Here is a 21,859-nt window from a genome sequence, read left to right as displayed (position 1 = left end):
GAGCAGACAGTGTGAGAGTGTGACGCCTGTACACAGATACATGCTTTAAACACACACTAATCACTGCATAATCTCAGTGTTTAGTGTCTGAATCTCTCAGTCTCAAGCTGAACTTCACAGATGTAACGTGACACACAGTCATTGTGATTCACAATGTGCAAAGATTTATTGAAGAAAACCAGTAACCCAGTGTTACACTGTGCAGATGTTACAGTAAAGAGACATTTTCACCTGTTACTTCCACTACTGCAATCTACTAAAGTCAGCTTGATTCAGTCATGTTATCAGTTGTTTAGTAGAATAAAACCTGGAGGTTCATTTAGCTCTTCCCACATGAAGCACATTTTTATATTGACTGACCAAATGTTTTGACAAAACCAATCCATTGATCATGTTAAATGATTAAATGTAAATGATCAGGGAGAAACACATTGACTTAACAATTGCTGACAATCCAGCAGGATGAAAGTGAGTCTGTGGATCCTCTGAAACAGTGAGGACATCTACAGTAGCTTTTATAAGATCACATGAAGAGCCAGAGTGTTTCTACAGACCATCACCTTTGATGAACTGAAGTCTCCACTGAAACACACAATAACAACATTTGATACCTGATACCTGTGACCTGCATTCAAACCATTCAGAGAAGGAGTGACAAAAATCAGGATAGCAAAACAACTAATGAAGAAGTAATGAAACATTAACCTTATTTCCATAAACATTATTTCCCCCTTTGATAAATAAATAAATTATAATTTATATTTAATAAATAAAATATAAAAGCTCAATTACTTCAAATGGATCAACATAATCTCTCCTGTCTAACAGAGAGAGTAAGAAGCATTATTTTGTGATAGTTCATCATGACTGTGTGAGCCTTCACATTATATTGTGAAGGGTTCAGTAATTCATTCATTTAGTGTAACCAGTGGATCATGGCAAGTTTGACGGATGTAGCTGGAGTTCACGAAACCAGTTAGAAGAAACTACAACTTCGTTGCATTGTGTAGATATTGAGTGGCATTGGTCACTTAAACACAGGGCAACAGGATTTTGTGAGTGCCTTAAATGTCCTGTCTATCCCATGCAATCATGGTGCAAAAGGGTCCCCAACGCAAAAACAAACATACAATATGATCACCCACATTTAGATAAAAGATAAAAAATATAACTCAAATAGTAAAATTACAAAAACTAATAACAGTTAATAAAAATCACATTATAAACATGAGTTAAAGGGTTAGTTCACCCAAAAAAGACCTTCGTTCATCTTCAGAACACAAATTAAGATATTTTTGATGAAATCCGAGAGGTATATGCCTCATCCATAGACAGAAAAATGAACCACTTTCAGGATTACCTCTGGAGGTCGGCTCATTATCGGCCGCCGCTGCACGTTAGCAGCACGACACATGCGTGTGATGATGAAATTTTCCCTTTTTTGCAGTTTTGCATGAGAATGTCCAAATTTATTATATATATTTTATTATTTATTTATTTATTTATTTTATTTAATAATTTAAAACGAAACCAAAATTTTGACTCTTCTTGCTATGGTTTTGGAGTTAAAAGTCATTTTATTTGTGTAACTCAGAAAATAAACTCTGAAAATACCCATGAGGGGTTAAAGGGAAACATTCACACATAGACAGCTATACCAGGTAGCAGACATGAACATGACTTTGTATTAATTCTACTCAATATATTTAACAATATAATTTCTATATCAGTTACATTAGCAATATGACAGAACATCTGACCAATCACATCTCTTATTTGCACCTGTGGAAGTTGCCCTCTATAGCTCATTGAAGGGGAACCTTGTTGATGTGCTGAACACCACTGTCTTCAATAGAGTGAAACACAGCCAGAGTCTAGTGCTCTATTTTTAATTGCCAATGATCAATATCCCTGTGAAATGCAGAATTTGATTCATTTGTTTTTTTGCAACTGTGACTTTGTATTTCATAATTTGGGAATTTATTTCTGGTAATTGTGACTTTATATCATACAATGTGACTTTAAATCTCAAATCTGCAACTACTTTTTACACTGCAAATTTATATTACAATGTGACTTATTTTCAAAAAGCGATCTCATACATTACAATGTGACTATAGCTCATAACTGAAACTTTATTATTTGCACTTGTGACTATTAATTGATGTCACAATTGTGAAACAGTTGCAGTGGAAAGATTTGAAATCTCAATAACATTTATGTTTTGTTTTTCTCTGAGGTGGAAATGTATTTCCTCACAGGAGAATGTTAAATCTGACACAGAGACACTGAAGAATCAGGATAAACCCCAAATCCAGCATAGAGGGGTTCAGTGAATGTGGTGTTGAATGTGTAAATGTGTGTGAGTGTGTGTGTGTCAGAGACGCTGTAGAAGGACAGAGTGCCGGCCGACACGTCCAGAAAGATGCCTATTCTACTAGAACGGGCTGAAGGGCCAGATACATCAGTGCTCTTATTATTGTACCAGACAGTGTAATTCATATCAGAACAGTACATACTCCAGGACTGTTCATTGAGTCCAAACCAACAGTCAATCCCACTTTTCCTGCTGATTCCTTTATATGCCACTGCGACATGACCCGATCCACTCCATTTAACCTCCCAGTAACAGCGTCCAGACAGACTCTCTCGACACAAAACCTGCTCCTGGCTCTCGAATCTCTCTGGATGCTCAGGATACGGCTGATGCTCCTTCACAAATGTCGTTTTTCTGTTCTCTTCAGACAGGATGAGTTGAGTGTGTGCTGTGTTTGGATCCAGTGTGAGATCACAGGCATCTGAATCAAGAAGAGAGAGGAGAACATCACTGACATTGTTAAATATGCACAGGTGTGTGTGTGTGTGTGTGTGTGTGTGTGTGTGTGTGTGTATACCTGGTAAACCCTAATAACTAGTAATAACTGTAATTTTTGTTGGGACATTTTTGGCCCCTATGAGGAAAACAGCTTATAAATCACACCTATGTATGTATATATGTATGTATGTATGTATTTTTCTTTCAATGATTGGTAGAATATACAGTTGGTAGAAATCATTATCCATTTGGAATGTTCTCATAATGATAGGTATACCAGTATGTGTGTGTGTGTTTAGAGAGAGAGAGAGAGAACGAAAGAAAGAGAGAAAGACAGGACTTACATTTTTGCAATCCTGGTCTGATCCTGATATCTCCTCCATGGTCCAAACTATACACACACACACACACACACACACACATTATATGATATGTGGGAAGATTGTTATAATTGCAAATAAAATTGTGAGTTTTGTGGCTTTTAATCGGATCTGTTTTAATCTGTTTTAATCCACATTATGACAAACAAATTTAATTTAGGCTTTTAATAAAATTTAGTTTTATAAACACTGGTCAATGCACATACAAAGAGTGCATCACGTCCCTTAAAAAGAGCTAAGAGTTTTAGCATAAAACCTATTGACAAACTGATACAAAAAAAAAAAAAAAAAATCGACCTACAAATGCAATCGTTTGGAGACTATACATATTATTACAACACTGGCCAATCATTCAGGCAAAAGACAGCATTTAGTCTCAAAAAACAATAAATTGCCTCAATACATACACTGACTTTCCACTATACAAACTAAACTCTCTTGAATCCTAGTAGGACTTTAAAAATATATGGGTTGTAGTAATTTGTTTTTTTTCTACAATTTAATTTGTATTAGTCCTTTAGTTTTACCCCCTCAAAATTTGACTGTTCAAAGTTTTTTCTTATGAGACATTTACGGATAAAGCCGGTTAAAAAAGTAATGATACCATAAAAACAAAAAATTCACTAGCAATTTCTTAACAAAAGATCCCTCTTAGGTGACCTTAATCACATACAGATATTTTAGTCATTACTGCTAAACATACTTGAGTATCTGCAGTGAGCAGTTTGGATTTCGTTTGTGATTGAGCAGCTGGACTCCTGATCGTCCTGGGTGATTGTAGCTCAGATCCAGCTCTCTCAGGTGTGAGGGGTTTGAACTCAGAGCTGAAAACAGATAACCACAGCCTTCCTCTGTCACCATACAGCCAGACAACCTACAGAAACACACAGTCAGATAATCTACAGACACACATCAACACTATGGCTGGCTAACCGTACATTATGCCTTATATATTCTTAAATACCTCAGTATCTCCAGCTGACATTTTGCACTCTTCAGACCATCAGAAATCAACTTCACTCCTGAATCCTGCAGGTCATTGTTACTCAGATCCAGCTCTTTCAGGACAGAGTGTGGGGATTGAACAGCTAATGACACAATTTCACATGACTGACCAGTGAGATTACAGCCAGCAAGACTGAAAGAGAGTAAAACACAGTAAATTGCCATACCTGTATTGCCATATCTTTTTTTTTTTTTTTGAAAACGACATTCAAATTAAATGCCCAAGTCATAATTTAAGCCATTAAGACATGATTTAACACTCACAGGGCTTTTGTGCAGTTGATCACAGCTGGTATCAGTCTTCTTCTACCCTCATCTGATGTGTTGTATTTCTTGAGATCCAGCTCATCCAGCACCTCCTCTGACATCTGAAGCACATAGGTGATTGTCGAGCAGTGAGCAGGAGAGAGTTTCTTCTCTGAGAGTTTGTCTGATTTCACAAACTCTTGAATGTCTCTGGACAGAGTCTGATCTTTCACTTCCAGCAGACAGAGGAACAGATTGATGGATCTTTCAGTGGAGACTCCATGTCCATCTTTGATCTTCTCTTTAATGTACTGTGTGGTTCTCCTGATGCTCTCTGAGCTGTTCTCTGTGCGTGACAGTAGATCCTGCAAGAGTCTCTGATTGGACTCCAGTGAGATGCCCAGCAGGAACCGCAGAAACAGATCCAGGTGTCCATTTTCACTTTCAAGAGCTTTATCTGTTGCATCCCTATGCAGATTATACATCACATCACAAAACTGTAATATGTCAAAATTTTTTATAACATAATAGTAAAACACATAGAAAGCAGCGAAAAACTCCTGAACGCTCAAATGAATGAAACTGTATATTTTCCTCTGATTAATCACAGATTCCTCCTTAAAGATCTCAGTGCAAATCCCAGAATGCACTGAGGCATCAGTGACATCTATGCCACTCTCTCTCAGGTCATCCTCATAGAACATCACATTGCCCTTCATCAGCTGTTTGAAAGCCACTTCAGCAAGTTTCACAATCACTTCTCTGTTGGACTGCAGGAGTTTCTCTGAATCTCTTTCTTCATACTTCTGATTCCTCATGTTGATCTGAATCAGCAGGAAGTGGATGTACATTTCAGTCAGAGTTTGAGGGATTTCTGCACTCAGATCTTCTTTCAGGAGCTTCTGAAGCACAGTGGATGAGATCCAGCAGAAGACGGGTATGTGGCACATGATGTGGAGGCTTCTTGCTCTTCTGATGTGTGAGATGATTCTGCTGGCTTGATGCTCATCACTGATTCTCTTCCTGAAATATTCCTCCTTCTGAGGCTCATTGAATCCCTGAATTTCTGTCAGACGGTTCATGTATTTGGAGATCTGATTGACTGCTGCTGGTCTGGAGGTGATCCAGATGAGAGCAGAGGGAATCAACTCTCCTTTCATGAGGTTTGACATCAACACACCCACTGACGAACTCTCAGTCACATCAGAAACTTTCTGAGTATCTGAAAACATCAATGGTATTCTGCTTTCATCCAGACCATCAAAGATGAACACAACTTTACACTCCTCATAAATCTTTGAGTCCAGATCTTGAAGTTCAGGATGAAAGTCCAGCAGAAGTCTGTGAAGACTGTACTGATGATCTCTGATCAAGTTCAGCTCTCGAAATGGAAGCACAAACATGAAATCTACATCCTGATTGGCTTTTCCCTCGGCCCAGTCCAGAATGAACTTCTGCACAGAGACAGTTTTTCCAATTCCAGCGATGCCTTTAGTAAGAACAGTCTTGATTTGGTCTTTCTCCTCACATCCTGGTTCAGATGAGGCTTTAAAGATGTCATTGCAGTCGACTGGAGTATCTTGTGAGTGTGGTGTTCTGGCTGTTTTCTCCATCTGTAAAACCTCATGTTCTTCATTCACTCCTTCTCTCTCTCCCTCTATGATGTAGAGCTGTGTGTAGATCCTGCTCAGGAGGGTTTCATTCTCTTGGAGTTTGGTTCCCTCAAATAATCTCTCATACTTGTTCTTCATGCTGGTTTTGTGCTGGTCTTTGACTCTCTGCAAGTCTTCAGTCTCCAGTGTGTGTGACTGCAGGACTGCTTCAGTTTTGTCCTGCCTGATATGGATCTGAGAGTGGGATGAAGTGGATGGCACAGATCTGATCACAACATACAAAAGACACATGTACATCAACAAAATTTTTGCATGAAAAAGATCACACAGCATTATAATCTAAATATATTACATATACTTTCAACCTAAATTTTCTAATCTTAAAAGAGTGCCAATTTTAATCTTACCAAATGTTCAAGGTTTGAGATGAGGATATTATAGCCCTGTTTCCACCACAAGAACTTTCCCTAGGAACTAGGGACTTTGGGGTGGTACTTGGTGTGTTTCGACCGCAGGAACCAGGGTCTAAATTAAGTTACGTCGCACAGTTGGTAGCTAACACCAGGCAAAACGAAGGAGAGTTGAAGAATACAGGCTTTAATAATAACACGTAGAATAAACACAACCTTACACAGACGAGAACGGACAAGGAATGAGGGTGAACACAGGGATTAAATACAGGAAGCAAACAAAGGGAACTTAACAAGGTGATGAGATAATGAGACACAGGTGAATCAAATGAACTAATGAACAGAATGGGGAAACTAGGTCACAGGGGAAAACGGAAACATGAGGATCTGTAACAGTTCGCCCCCTCCTGGATAGGTGCGTCCTCGCGCCGTAAGAGTCCAACAGAGGAGGGAGGGAGGGAGGGGGTTCTGGAGGAGGGCGAAGTAAAATAAAGACACAAAAGAAAAGAGTCCATGGAACAGAAAATATAGTCCAAGGGGGCATAGAGGGTGGAGCCAGGGGGGGACCAGGAGCAGGCAGAGTAGATGGAGACTCCAGAGTCCACCCAGGATGATGATCCACGGTGGAGTCGAAGGACGGATGAGCCATGGTGTAATATTCCTCGACAAAACCGTGGGTAGGACTGATGGAGACGAAGCCGATGGAGAAGGAGCCCAGAGCGCAGATGGATGGCCGACGACCAGGCACAACACCACGAGGGAGGCGTGGCAACGATGCCTTGAGGAGGAGCCGGGGTGCCAGAGGTCTGAGGTGGAACCGGAGCAACAGAGGACCGAGGTGGAACCGGAGGGAGGGCGGAGCCAGATGGAGCTGTAGGGGTGGAGAGGCGTCGTGCAGCAGACGACTCGTAAGTCCGTGGCAAAGGCGTGGCGACGTCTGACCAAGGTGTAGCCGGAGGTTCGAGGGAGCCCGGTGTAGCCGAATGGCCGATGGTCCCAGGCGGAGCCGAGGGGGGGAGGAGCCATGGCAGAGGAGTCTGGACGACGGGCCGAGGTGGAGAGACTGGATCGGAGGCAGGAGGCGGAGCTAAGGGGCCCAGGGATCCAGACGGCGCTGTAGAACGGCTGGCCCGAGGTGGATCCACACCACAGAGGGCTGGTGGAGGAGACACTGAGGTGCCAGCGTGATGCAGCGGCGACTGGGCAGAGGAACTTGATGGTGGCTGGAGAGGAGGCGGGAGAGGGAGGCTGGGAGGGACCAAAGGAGACGCAGGGCTGGACGGAACCAGCGGGGAGACGGACAGTTCTAGGCTGGACGGGACCAGCGGGAAGACGGACAGTTCTAGGCTGGATGGGACCAGCGGGGGTAGGAGACACAGGGGATCCTCCTCTTCACTACAGTCCTCATAAAAAGAAAGTAAATAGTCCAGCGCTTGCTCACCCTCTGTGGTGGGAATGTGGGTGGGGCTCCACTCCATCCCCTCGAACTCCACGGGGACTCCCACGTTGGCGCACGTTGTTGCCGGCTCACACACCTGGTCAGACATCTGTCCTCAGGACTCCAGTTCTGAGGTGAAGTGAAACTCGGTCCCGCTTGTCAGCTCCGGCTCATTTCTCGCGGCAGGCTGATTACCTCCATCTGCGGTGGGCTCTGGCTTGTCGACTGTGTCGCTGGGTGAAGGCAGGCTGAACTCTGGATGGGGAGTGGGGCTGGTGACTTCTTCAGCGATGGCGATAGTGAATGGAGAGTCACAGTTCACCAGCACCCACTCCACATACTCGAAATTCCCCCGAGGACCCACACCAGGCAGACGAGCTCTTGACGTCGTGCTGAGGCTCATATAGAAAAAACACTCAGCGTTTCGTCTGGGATGTTGGTACGGCACACCAGATCTAAAAACCTTTGGGTGTGGGTCTCGAGGGACTGCTGCTCCTGGTCGAGGTAAAGCAGTTGGACAGCCGGTAAGTCCATATCGGTATTGGTCCGTTCTTCTGTCACAGTTGGTAGCTAACACCAGGCAAAACGAAGGAGAGTTGAAGAATAAAGGCTTTAATAATAACACGTAGAATAAACACAACCTTACACAGACGAGAACGGACAAGGAATGAGGGTGAACACAGGGATTAAATACAGGAAGCAAACAAAGGGAACTTAACAAGGTGATGAGATAATGAGACACAGGTGAATCAAATGAACTAATGAACAGAATGGGGAAAGTCACAGGGGAAAACGGAAACATGAGGATATGTAACATTACGTCCCTGCTTGCAAGGTAGTACTTTTTCACTGGAAGCACTGAATATGCTGATTGGTTGACTCCAAGCAGCATTTTATTTCAACCACCATTTTTAAAAGTTGGTTACGATGTGTGCAGTAAGTGTTGTTTGCTATTCGAATCAACATTGCAGGTTAAAAATATGACAGAAGGACCGACGATAAGGTTCAGGCTTTATTAAGCTTAAATGCGAACAATGAAATCCAGCGGAACATGTAAAGTCGCATGCAGTCCAATGTCACCAGACTAATCTTTAGACTGCTATGGAAAAGCAGATAGCAACAGTTCCTGGAACAATGTTATGGGTAATTTTGGTGGAAACAAGGCTTATATCATCAATATTGAATACTAAGGTCAGAAAGACACTTTATTTTAATGTCTTTTAACTAGTTGCTAATTGGCATGCATATTATTAGAATATTGGGTATTTATTAGTACTTATTAAGCACATATTAATGCCTTATTCTGCATGACCTTATTCTAAATTCTTAATCCTACTCAATACCTAAACTTAACTACATTACTAACTATTAATAAGCAGTAAATTGGGATTTTATTAAGGGAGAAGTAGTAGTTAATAGTGTTCCCTATGCTAAATTGTTACCAAGATAATGTTTAGTACCAAAGCTGTCTTGGTACTCTGCACTGCAGATTGGAACCTGATTGGAAAGTCTCAACTTTAGCCTTGTGTTTATGAATGATAATAAATGTTGCAAGATTATGTAAAATAGAAAATAGGTACCCTGGAGCTAAGTTAGGTATTTTTAAAAGTGGTCACAACGGCATGCTTAAAATCTAGAGGGCATGTGATCTTAGTCAGGCACTTGTTAATTAAAAACAATAAGCTGGGTAATAGACAGTCAGAGATTTGCTTGAAAAAAATGACTGGGAATAACATCATTAGGACAAAAATTTTAGTTGTTGTTTAAATATCTTTTACAGCTGATGCGGTGGTGGGTTCTAACTCCCTACACTCAGACAGGAAGATCATATGGACCATATTCATTTGAATCTGGGAACACTGATCCATGATTTGGATGAAAAAAAACAATGAGTGTGATTAGTAAAATGGTTCTATATCTCACAGTAGTAATTTACATTATAACAAAGGTTTAAAACTTATGAGGATTTTGCTCTTTCTTTGAGGGGTGTGTCTGCCTCAATGCCTCTTGTGAGAAAAATTTGCTGCCCCAAAACAAGTGTGAGCCTTGGGTAATGGGATCCTACCCAACCAAAATTCTAGAAATTCGATTTAAATATTTATTTGTTCTGGGTATTTAAAGGAAACTGGCAAGATATTTATTGGGTTTATAATTTAAAAAAAAATACAGCACAGTGTTGTGTGAGTCTCTCAAGAGAGAGTTTGAGTCTCTGCACACAAAAACACTTGCATACTACTAATGGTACACGTATATCACTCTTAGATTCAAAACATTTTAAATAAAGAGTTTTTCACTGCATCAGCAACTACACAACCACCATCTGTTAAATAAAACAACATGCAGCATATCATCATTTTCTCTTGATCTTCTCCTGAACTTAAGCACAGGCTCTACTCTTCAGCACAATAGTGACCCACAAAACTCAATTTTGCCATAAACTACTGGCAACAGTGTTGCCACTAACAGTTTTTTTTTTTAACTAACAGTTTGTTACTGTTAAAATACATTTTGTGGGTGTGTCTTTTCTTACACCTTTAACCCTTTCAACCCCACAGGAACATCCTCTAGTGTCCACACTACAGAGTAAAAGTAACATTGACGCTGTTGCAGTGAGATAATTAAGTTAATATTTAAGTGATGATTGAGCATTAATGATGAACACCTGCTGTTAACAAGCAGAACCACTGAAAAGAGGAACAAGATTGGAAAAAAAAATATTCCAGTCGTTACACATTATTGCACTTATTACTGACCAGTTGAACTTTATTTTTACAGAAGATCTTATTGAGAATTAACAGAAATTTAGATATTGATGTTTTTTTCTAAAATGTTTGGTTAGATGTCACCATCGATGAGATCAGCGTTTGCTTTAGTTGAGATCTTGACCCTTGCCTTTTTATACATCAGTTTTTGTTTTTGTTTTTCTCTGGCTGTCTAAACTATTTTTGCAAGCCACATTTGTCATAGCAGAAACAAATGTGGAAAAAAAGATGCTGATAGTTATGTGTTGATGAAGATTTAAACATAACATAGTCTCTTGACTCATTAAACTCATACTGTGTTTATTCCCTTGTGTTACATTATTAACAGACTAAAATGTTACATTTTCAGCACTGTGAAGCCACAGCAAGACTTCCAACAACAATCAGTTTATTTTTATTTTTTTTAAAACACCATGCACGTAAAGTAAAAGTGAAAGCTGCATCATTATTTAGACACACAGATATCAAAAATCAGCAGATCATTCTAAACAATTGTGGCAGTAAAAAAGTAAATATACATGAGGTTTGACTGCACACTCACTCACAGAAAGTTTTTATTGACCAATGTTTTGTTGTTTTCACAACAAACAAAACACCTGATCAACTTCATGTTGGCTTTTTCCATCCATATCAAATGTGTTTTATAAACACTCAGTTTCAGCAGCCAGAGAAAACTAATGCAAAAGAGTCAAGAGCCCAACTAAAGCAGACACTGGTCACCATGATGGTGGCTGAAGTCAGTTGTAGTTCTTGTGTTTCTGTTCGTCTCTTCTCTTTTTTCTGGTCTTGTTTCTCTGTCCTTCAGTGATTCTGTTTATCAGGTGTTCATCAGTGTCTGAATTCCCTCACTTTTTTTCATTCACTCTGTCAAGTGGACTATATTAGTGAACTAATGTAGGGAATAGTGAATGAGGGTATAGGGTGTGATTTAGAAAACAACCCAACATGTTGCTCCAGGTAGCTTGAATGCACTGTAAATTAATTTGAAAGCATCTGCCAAATGCATACATGGGTATCTTACTGTACCTGGGGTCAGATGTCACGTCTCCATCACTGAAAATAATGGGGTTGCGCATGGACTGGTCACTCTTCATTGACACACAGCTGGATCCTGCATCATACTCTTCTTTCTCCTTCCTGTCCTCCTCTATCTCCTCACAGTGATGCATTTTGGATGTGTGTTCCCCAGCTCTTTTTCCTGATTCAAGGCATTTATCTGCTAATTACCTTCAAAAGGACAATAAAAACAAACGTACAGTAACAACAATCTCTCAGATTCATGGAGTAAAACAGTATGTTTTAAACTCCATTGCTCTTTAAAATCTTTCGAAGAAAGCTTTAATTTTGTGTCCATCATTAAGTCTGTTTTGAAGTGTATCCTTCAATCCTTTGTACAGATTCTAATTCACAAAAAAAGAATTAGTGGAAAATTGATCAGCACTGAGCTCGCCTGAGTTTATCATGAGATGCAAGACAAAAAAAAAAAAAAAAAAATGTTTTCAAAGATGAAGGCATCATTATGATTTGCAATACAAAAAAAAAAGTGTTCTTAGATAAGGGAATTATGTTTTGTTTTATTGTAAATCAATAACATAATGCTAAACTTAGATTATACGAACTACACTCTTAAAACAGATGTGTTAAAAACAACACAACCTGTGTTATATTTTAACACACCCGTGTGTCTAGTTAAGGACAACACATTTTGTCTTAATTTTAACTCAACCAGTGTGTTATTTTTTCTTAATACAGGCATAAAATATTTAACACACTAATGTGTGTGTGAGAGAGAGAGAAACAACACTGTGTCCAACACAACATGTGTTAACTATCATCCAATCACATTGCTGCTATGTCACTCCACAAGCCGTTAAGCAAGTTTGTGCCTCTTTCTTCATTGGCGGATGACTTAACACACGGGTGTGTTAAGATATAACACAGGTTGTGTTAAAAACAACACAACCTGTGTTATTTCTTAACACATCCGTGTGTCTAGTTAAGGACAACACATGTTGTGTTACTTTTTTTAACTCAACCAGTGTGTTATTCTTCTTAACACAGGCAATGTGTTAAAATATTTAACACACTAATGTGTCATAAATCACACAATTTGTGTCATAGATGTGCTATTTTTGACTAGTTAAAATGAATGCAATACACACTCTTAGAAAGGATGTGTTAAAACTGACTCAAAATGTGTTCAATTCTTACACATCAGTGGGTGAGTTTAGGGACGACGCTTGTTGTGTTAATTCTGACACATTCACTGAGTCAATGATTTTAACACAGTAAATGTGTCAGGAAGGTGATCTGCTGTTAACAAGCAGAATCAAAGGAGAAAATCACAATTTTTAAGCCACCATCGTGGAGATGAGTGTTTGCTTTAGTTGGGCTCTTGAACCTTGACTTTTGAAATATTAGATTTTGTTTGGGCTGTTGTAACAGCTAGTCAAGCAAACAGAAAAGACGATCAGGTGGTGTTGGTTATGTTTTCACATAATCATTATTTGACCTGAGTCACTGAACTCATTTAGAGCCCAATCTCTGAGTTAGATTTACATTATTGATTACAGCAGCACTGTGATTCTACAGCAGAAAATCAGCTTTATCAATATAATCAAAAGGATTTCCCAAAAGTTCTGATTTGAAAAAAAAAAGCTCTTTCATTTAGAGACACAGACATCAAGAATCAGCCTGTGAATCTCAACAGTGGTGAGAATAATAAAGTATGTTGCAGTGCATTCTGGGAGCCACCAATTAAAATTCATCTATGGCTCCCATCATGCATTGCTGCATGAATAAATTATGAGCTTAATTGTCTTAGTAATTTCCTTTATTCTCACTAATTTTTTTTTCTTTCTCTGCTTTATGTGACTTTTTAGTAGCGTCTTTTCTAATGTTTCTAAAATCAGAATATGTTGCCTGTCACCACTGTTGAGATTCACAGGCTGATTCTTGATGTCTGTGTGTGCCTAAAAGCGAGGTTTGTTTTTTTGATCAGAACAACTTTTTACGAAATATCTTTGAATTATGTAGAAAAAGCTGATCTTCTGCTATAATCAATAATGTAAATCTAGCTCAGAGATTGGGCTCTAAATGAGTTCAAGACAAATAATGATTATTTGAAAACATAACAAACACCACCTGATCATCTTTTCTCTTTGCTTGTCTGGCTGTTATAACTCAGTTACAACAGCCCAAGCAAAATCTAATATTAAAAAGTCAAGGGTCAAGAGCCCAACTAAAGCAAACACTCATCCCCATGATGGTAACTTAAAATTGTGAATTTCTCCTTTGATTCTGCTTGTTAACAGCAGATCACCTTCCTGACACATTTAATGTGTTCAAATCATTACACAATGAATGTGTCAAAATGAACACAAGTCCATCGATGAAGAAAGAGGCACAAACTTGCTTAACGGTTTGTGGAGTGACGCAGCAGCAATGTGATTGGATGATAGTTTAACACATGTTGTGTTGGACACAGTGTTGTTTCTCTCTTTCTCTCTCTCTCTCTCTCTCTGCACATGATCAACTTAAATTGACACAAAAATGTGTTAAAATAGCCATAACACAAAAAATGTGTTATTAATTAACACATCCTTTTTGAGAGTGTACTAGGAGACCACAGGATATTTATTCACTGCACTGTATTAACAGAAAGACCCATAATATTAAGATTTTTATTCTAAAGTATTTTTCCAAAAATTTTAAATAGTATTTTTGCACCAACACTGTAGTGCAGAAACCTCTATTTGTTCGCCATGCAGACTCACTAGACAGTCTCATTCTAGCCTTCATGCTGTCTTCATGTATTACCTGAAATTCTACTTCCTACTTCTAAAGCCGTACAGTAGCCTAATTATGAGTAGTCATGTTCAAGTGTTGCTACACACATGAAAGCCAGGTTTATTGTAGGTTTATTGCTTATTTCAAATTCAAATAACATGCAATTATACAGGTGTAAAGAAGTCCAATATGTGCACAATAATTCATTAAGTGGAATGGCATCTTAGAAGCCATTTGCACAAGCTGCTCTGCTTAGTAACATGTCACCATAGTGTGGCACCTTCAGTAGTGACTGATGAGTTGAGCAGCTACTGATCACCCAAAACACACGGAATCTATCACTGGGCATTACGAATACCGCATTAACAGTCGTATTTCTATTATAGCCTGCATTGTGATAAAGAATAACTTGTGAACTTACCACAGCATGTTCCGGAGTTAAATACGCTGGGTGTGTTTTGTTTTATACCTCCGGACTGGCGTCTCTTCCGTGTTTTCTTTTACTTTTGTTTTCTGGTCACCTACGCGGTGACTTGGGGTGTGTTCCATTCGACCGTCAGTGCGAAGTGAACTTCACAGGGTATTCCGCCATCTTAAGTGAGATGCCAATCCGAAGGAAGCGTACGTGTTCAGTTAAATCTCCAAGGGCACTGCAAAAGGCATAGGGTAAGGGTACATCGATGGGATAGAGCACACCATCACCATCATCAGAAGTGGAGAGCGGAATTTCACCACCTGTCAGTACCTGCGCAGTACCACAATCGTCTACTGCAAGAATTTTACATTAAAGAAACACGGAACTATCATGATTATGTTTAAATAAGGAAAGACACATCGTAAAATAACAGACATTTATCACTTAGCCTAGTTCAGCTTCATGTATGACTATATATATATATATATATATATATATATATATATATATATATATATATATATATATATATATATATATATATAATTAATAATACATTTATACACATTATATAGACCTGTTATATAGGTTTCATGAACTTATGGTAATTTATATTACATAATATATTGTGTTACTATATTACTATATATTGAATAATACATAAGAAATTGCTGTTTTCATATATTAAAAATTGTGGCAGTATATTTACTTATATATCATAATGAAATTTTATATTCAGTAATAGGCTACACTTTATACCATATAGATGTATGTGATCAGATATGGTACTGCATGTGCAAAAATATATTGCAAATATATAGTGTTGTGAAAAAGTGCTTGCCCCCTTTTTTTGCATGTTTGTCACACTTTAATGTTTCAGATCATCAAACTAATTTAAATATGAAATATGAATTTAAATATGAATCAAAGATAACACAAGTAAACACAACATGCAATTTTTAAATGAAGGTTTTTATTATGAAGGGAAAACAAAATCCAAACTCACATGGCCCTGTGTGAAAAAGTGCTCCTCAACAATATATATATATTCCTCTTATTTATCAGTTTTTTTGACATTACACATTTTAGCACAGAAGACGAAAATACTTTTGTGACTGTTGTCATGTCATAAGCTGTCATTAGATTACTGTGTGAATTTTTTATTTGTGGATGTCCCAATCTACAGAGCACCCAAATGGTGGAAAAATTTGGGATAGGAGAACAATTTTTTTTTTCAAGCTTTTGTGTTCCCTCGCAAATCCTTTTGCACCCTCTCACAAACTTTTGCATTCTCTCGCAAAGACATTTGCATGTGCTGGAAAAACCTGTTGTGAGCTCGGACAAACACTTCCTGTTTAATTTCCCCATGGCAGTGGTTCAGAGAGCTGTGTACATTAACAGTGGAGTGGTTAATAGAGTTTTATTTTGAACTTAGACTTAAGTATAAAGAAATATGTTCAATGTTTAGCTCAAAGGCTGAAGTGCATTTTGCATATCATGATTTCTTTTATTATGAAAACCCAGTAAATGCACTGATACCCTATACATACTGTACATCATATATCGCAATCGTTTTCAGTTGCCTCAAAATAGCAACACGCCAAACAAATGTTTAAATCAAAATATGTTGATGTACAAAAGGACATAGTGCATTGTGTTTATCAATTTCAGCACTAACCAATGTTACATTGACTGAAGAACACTTATCAAGTAGGCTTATACTTACATGATACTTTATTGATTTTCAAACAATTCTTCACAACAATGCAACTATCAAACTGTTTACAATAAAGCTCACAACAGTAAAAATATAATTTTTTGAGTGTATATTGAGAAGGCTTTTTTTCAGATTTCAAAATGCAAGTGATAGCAATAGATAAGCTTAATATAAAAAAAATGGACAAACTGCAATACTACAGATAAAATATGCAGCATTTTAGGATTTGTGTGATATCGTAATGCAGGATGGCTGAAACAATATGTTATTTATGAATAGTTTGATTGTATCCCAAGTTTGATTGTATCCCAACAAACAAGTCTGGATCTGTCACTAGACAGCAGTTTTACTTTTTGAGGCTCAACAGCAGCATGATCACAGGAGCAGCGCTCAGTATCCAGCAGGAGAGCCATTATTCCTGCTGTCGGATTCAGCACAGATTTTGTCCCCCTGTCGTACGACTGCCTGGACCACTGATAATGTTTCTGAAGTATAACGTGTATTTTGAATTATATTATGATTCTTCTGCTTCAAGCCATCAATTACACGCTGCACACATAAATACAACACAGATAGAAAATTAGTATAATTATCACGTTGTGAATCTAATTTAGATGGCAAACTTTTGTTGTCAAGTGTAAGGATCCTACCTTATTAAAGTCATCTTCTATATTTGTCGCATTCAGTGTGATCTGAACTCTGGGTTCATTAACAGATCTCTTCAGGTCATAGTCAAAGAACAGATAGTTCAGGATCACCTGAGATGAGGGAGAAAGAGAGGGGAAAATGTTTTTAGACAAAAGACAAATAAATTTAAATATAACACAAACCTATTGTTTAACTTTTTAAAACACATAACCTTAGCCATAGGCCTATTATATCACGGTTCAGTCACTTCGGTCTGTTTTTTCACAGGTTGGTGACAGAGCTCTGACACTGCTATCATCTCGTCTTGTCTTGTACGTCTATGTGTGTTGTTTTGTGTGCAGAGTGTGATCCCGGCACTTCGGTCTAGTTTGGTTTCAGTTCTGGGTCAGGATTCGGACATTCATGCTCCGTGTGTTTGTCTTCTGTTGTGAGCAGACTGGTCTTGTGTGGTCTTGTGTCTTGTGCAGCACATGGCTTGTGTTTTTCACTGGCTGCATGCGTTCATGTATGAACACACGGCTCATGGGTGTTCTCATCAGATGCGTGCATATTGTATATTGTTTTGTTTGAGCACAGGGCTTGTGACTGTGTTCCTTGGCCATGTGCTCGTGTTTTTGTAATGTTTGTGCTCTCCTGCCTATAGAGGCTATGCACGTGACGATGAGTGTATATATATATATATATATATATATATATATATATATTGTATTTATATAAAGCGTTCACAGGCAAATTTGCTTTATCTATTTCCCAGTCAAATCAGGCAAATATAAATGTCCTGGTCACATGTCAATATCCATGGATCACTTGTTCTTTGGTAAGTTGTAAGGAACACTATCACTATTAGTTCATCTGCCTTTAACTTAAACTGATAATCATTTGTTTTACTCACATTTTCACAGTTTCCCCTATTAAATCCATTTATGCAGTGGGTTCTATGGAGTCAAATTAATGCCTTAAAGTTTTGCAAAAAAAAAAAAGAATTGAGCAATAAAAAAAATGTTTTGCAAACAAAAATAAAGAATTGCAAAGGAAAAATAAAGTATTGAGCAGAACAAAATAAGTTTTGCAAACAAAAATAATAAATTGCAAAATAAAATAACGTAGTGCAAAAATAAAAAATATAATCAATTACAAAAATCAATGACAGCTGTAATCCTATTTTATCTTTGCCACATATTTTTCATGCTCAAACCTACTAAATCATTTGTAACGCTCATTTTATTCAGTGTTTCAGTCAAGCGTGCGCTCACGATACCGGTTTTCCTTTGCGCTGCACTTTTCTGCGCAGTTCTCTTTATGGCACTGGTTTGACGTGGGGGTGGAGTCAAGAAACGGGGGCACGCCCCGCGAAACACGTCATCGGCAGGAGACGCAGATCGCAACAGAACAGATCAAGCATAGAGACAGAGCGCATTTATTATAATCTGAAAACCACGCCCACCGGGGGAAAAACAATCCAACCGGGGGAAAAATCAATCCAACCGTCTCCATTGACTTTGTATTGCGTGAGGCTGCCTTCTTGTCTTTTCTGACTCATTACAAAAAACAGAACAATGCCTAAAAGCTGCTGTATGACAAGGTGTACAGCTAACAAGCTAAAAAACCCAGAAATACGTTTTTATAAGCTGTCGACCCCAAAAAAACAAATGTTTAAGGACACAAAAGTGGATACAGGCAGTGAAACAGAGCGCAACGGGTCATATTACTATAAGAAATGCATTGGAGGGGGTTGTAATCGGCGACAACATATGCTAAACAAACCAACAAAACAAACCATTCATTATTTTTAACCATGTCAAAGAATTATTTCACCTGTCGCCGATTACGTTCCGCTCCAATGCATTTTGCGGGGGCGTGTCCCCGTTTCTTGACTCCACCCCCACGTCAAACCAGTGCCATAAAGAGAACTGCGCAGAAAAGTGCAGCGCAAAGGAAAACCGGTATCGTGAGCGCACGCTTGACTGAAACACTGAATAAAATGAGCGTTACAAATGATTTAGTAGGTTTGAGCATGAAAAATATGTGGCAAAGATAAAATAGGATTACAGCTGTCATTGATTTTTGTAATTGATTATATTTTTATTTTTGCACTACGTTATTTTATTTTGCAATTTATTATTTTTGTTTGCAAAACTTATTTTTTTCTGCTCAATACTTTATTTTTCCTTTGCAATTCTTTATTTTTGTTTGCAAAACATTTTTGTCTTTTGCAAAACTTTATTTTTGTGCAAAACTTTAAGGCATTCATTTGACTCCATAGGGTTCTTTTGCCACTCGATGTGTCCGAGGAGGGTGTGTTCCGCTGGGAAAGTGAGGTCAATGCATACCTTCTATTGATGATTATTGGTTCATTTGCCTCATCTGTCCTCACTCGTTACCCTCTTTGTTTGCTGCCCTATTTATTCTCATATTTGCAATCCTGTGTCAAATCATCTTCAAATGTTCCCTCTCGTGTGTTTCCCTGCCTTTTTAGTCAAGTCAAATCCTGCTGCCTGTCCTGTGTTCCCCCTCGGGGTAGTTTTTGTTTGTTGTGTTATTAAACAAAAGCCCATATTCTGCATTATCGAGTCCTTGTCTCTTCCCTTCACCCCAACCTTGACATATTCAGAATAATCAAATGTCAGTGTATTGATGTTGCTTTCTGTTATGTGCTGTAATGTAGAGTTGAGCAATGCTTTAATTGTTTTTGTTACCTGAGCAACTGATGTGGTGATATTTGTCCCTCCTGCACCTCCAACCACCATTTTGACTTTTCTGCTCTGATTGTCCAATATTATTGTGGGACACTTTGATGAAAGTGGCCTTTTACCTTGTCAAAACAAATAGTATTTTACAAGTGAACATTTACATTTATAACTTTTTCCCCACCAGAATTTTCTTGTAAATTTTGCCAGCAAGCAGCAGCGTTTTTGATCATTTTTACAAAACTTTCATGGTCTCCAGGATATGTTGTTGTATAAATGTCTGAACATGCAATTTATCAAAAGATAGAACTGAGCCTCTGCTTTAAAAAAAAAAAAAAAAAAAAAAAAAAAAATCAACACTGTAATGAGCAGTGTTGGGGGTAACGCATTACAAGTAACTTGAGTTACGTAATCAGATTACTTTTTCAAGTAACTAGTAAAGTAACGCATTACTTTTTCAATTTACAACAAAATATCTAAGTTACTTTTTCAAAGAAGTAACGCATGTTACTTTTCACAGTTAATGACTGACAGATCTCCTGTCCCCATATTGAGAGAAACAAAGTGCAGAGGATGTTGTGTGCGCTTGTGTAAGCATGATGGTTATTGTAGTTTTAGACTAAATGTGAACATGCATTTACTCATCTCACTTGCACGAAAACATTCAGTATTCCTCAAAATGAATAAAAACAGTGAAAAGCAATCTCAGAATTTCTGCAAACCTGTAATAATAAACTATATTAAATTACACAAATATACTTTATGTATTTAATCTCAATTATTAACCAATGTCTTTGCTGCTGACCTTCAATATATCTAATTCAACCAATTAATAAGCAAAAATACTTTAGATTAGATTTAGAAATAAGAACTAGAACTTCCTTCTCCTGTATCTATTCTTCTTTAATCCAGAATGGCAGCACAACTGAAAGGTTTGTTTGAGCTGCGCCCTCTACTGTACAGGTGTAAATATGCATTTCCTTCAGCCTGAGGCTTATTCATTTCACTTTTGGTGTGAAAGGGCCTTTTTGCCAAAAATAGAACTTTTTTTGTTGTTATTAAAAAACAAACAAGCAAGCTCAGCCCCGGTGAGAAAAAGTAACGCAAAAGTAATATAACGCATTACTTTTCATAAAAAGTAACGAAGTAACGCATTTAGTTACTTTTTTAGGGAGTAACGCAATATTGTAATGCATTACTTTTAAAAGTAACTTTCCCCAACACTGTAATGAGTCCTATAGCTCATCCTGAGTTTGAAATTCCATTCAATAACATTAGGCAGTTTTTATTTAAACGCTGTTTAATGTCTGATGATCATGTTATTTTACATTTTCATAAGTGTAGCCGGTCCTACTCATAGTGGGATTTGAACTGTGGTCTCTGTGTGGTAGTTGGCCGCTCTAATAAGGAGGCTAAAGACCACAGTCTGTAGCGTCAGTCGCTATAGAGCGCCTCTTGAGATTAGGGAAGTGAGGTTTACACGCACAGCTCTTACTAGCCTACAACAGTTACATAAACAATGCTTTTATCGCTTCTTTCTGCTGCTCCTTCCCCTGATTCTGTGCTCTTACAGAAGATGTGTAATAGCGCCCCTCAGTGAAAACATGGATTGCCGGTAGGGAAAGAGTTAATATTGTAACTCATTTAAACTCAAGGCATGCAAGTTGTTTTTACCTGGTTGAATTAAGTTGTTTTCGCTAATTCCATTGATCACCTCAGGATCAAGAAAATCCCTCATTTGGTTATTAAATATAATGCCTGTTGAGTGTGACATCACCCCAGAACCAAAGCTGTGAGAACACAAAAAAGATCCAGACAACAAGATTGAAAAGAAGAACAAAGCAGCAGATCTTCATAAAAATATACACCAAAATACATTAATCTTGTTATACAAACGTGTTGTATTTTATTTAATCTTGTTAGGAGTGTTTAAT

General features: G+C 38.1%; 2 protein-coding genes across 6 annotated transcripts in view; both read right to left on the bottom strand.

Moving 5' to 3' along the window:
- Positions 1-141: 141 nt before the first annotated feature.
- Positions 142-15,101, bottom strand: LOC125271566 (NACHT, LRR and PYD domains-containing protein 3-like). Its single transcript, XM_048195643.1, has 7 exons — positions 14,880-15,101; positions 11,696-11,896; positions 4,465-6,324; positions 4,160-4,333; positions 3,899-4,069; positions 3,160-3,206; positions 142-2,798 (listed from the first exon to the last, which is right to left on the bottom strand). The coding sequence occupies exons 2-7, from the start codon at positions 11,836-11,838 to the stop codon at positions 2,269-2,271; spliced, it is 2,925 nt and encodes a 974-aa protein (XP_048051600.1). The 5' UTR covers positions 11,839-11,896; positions 14,880-15,101; the 3' UTR covers positions 142-2,268.
- A 1,402-nt stretch (positions 15,102-16,503) lies between these two features.
- Positions 16,504-21,859, bottom strand: part of LOC125271570 (glutathione hydrolase 1 proenzyme-like) — a 35,133-nt gene continuing 29,777 nt past the window's right edge. For 4 of the 5 annotated variants that reach the window (XM_048195646.1, XM_048195649.1, XM_048195648.1 and 1 more), the window contains 4 exons: positions 21,600-21,715; positions 19,935-20,050; positions 17,241-17,348; positions 16,504-17,075 (listed from right to left, as the gene is read on the bottom strand). In XM_048195646.1, coding sequence (XP_048051603.1) covers positions 16,860-17,075; positions 17,241-17,348; positions 19,935-20,050; positions 21,600-21,715 — 556 coding nt within the window. In that variant the 3' untranslated portion in view covers positions 16,504-16,859. Of the gene's footprint in view, positions 17,140-17,240; positions 17,349-19,934; positions 20,051-21,599; positions 21,716-21,859 lie in introns of all 5 variants that reach the window. The other variant, XM_048195651.1, reaches the window with a different exon arrangement.

The sequence above is a fragment of the Megalobrama amblycephala genome, linkage group LG7, assembly GCF_018812025.1.
Source record: "Megalobrama amblycephala isolate DHTTF-2021 linkage group LG7, ASM1881202v1, whole genome shotgun sequence".
NCBI classification, from domain to species: Eukaryota; Metazoa; Chordata; class Actinopteri; order Cypriniformes; family Xenocyprididae; genus Megalobrama; species Megalobrama amblycephala.
This window is presented reverse-complemented; position numbering and strand designations above follow the sequence as displayed.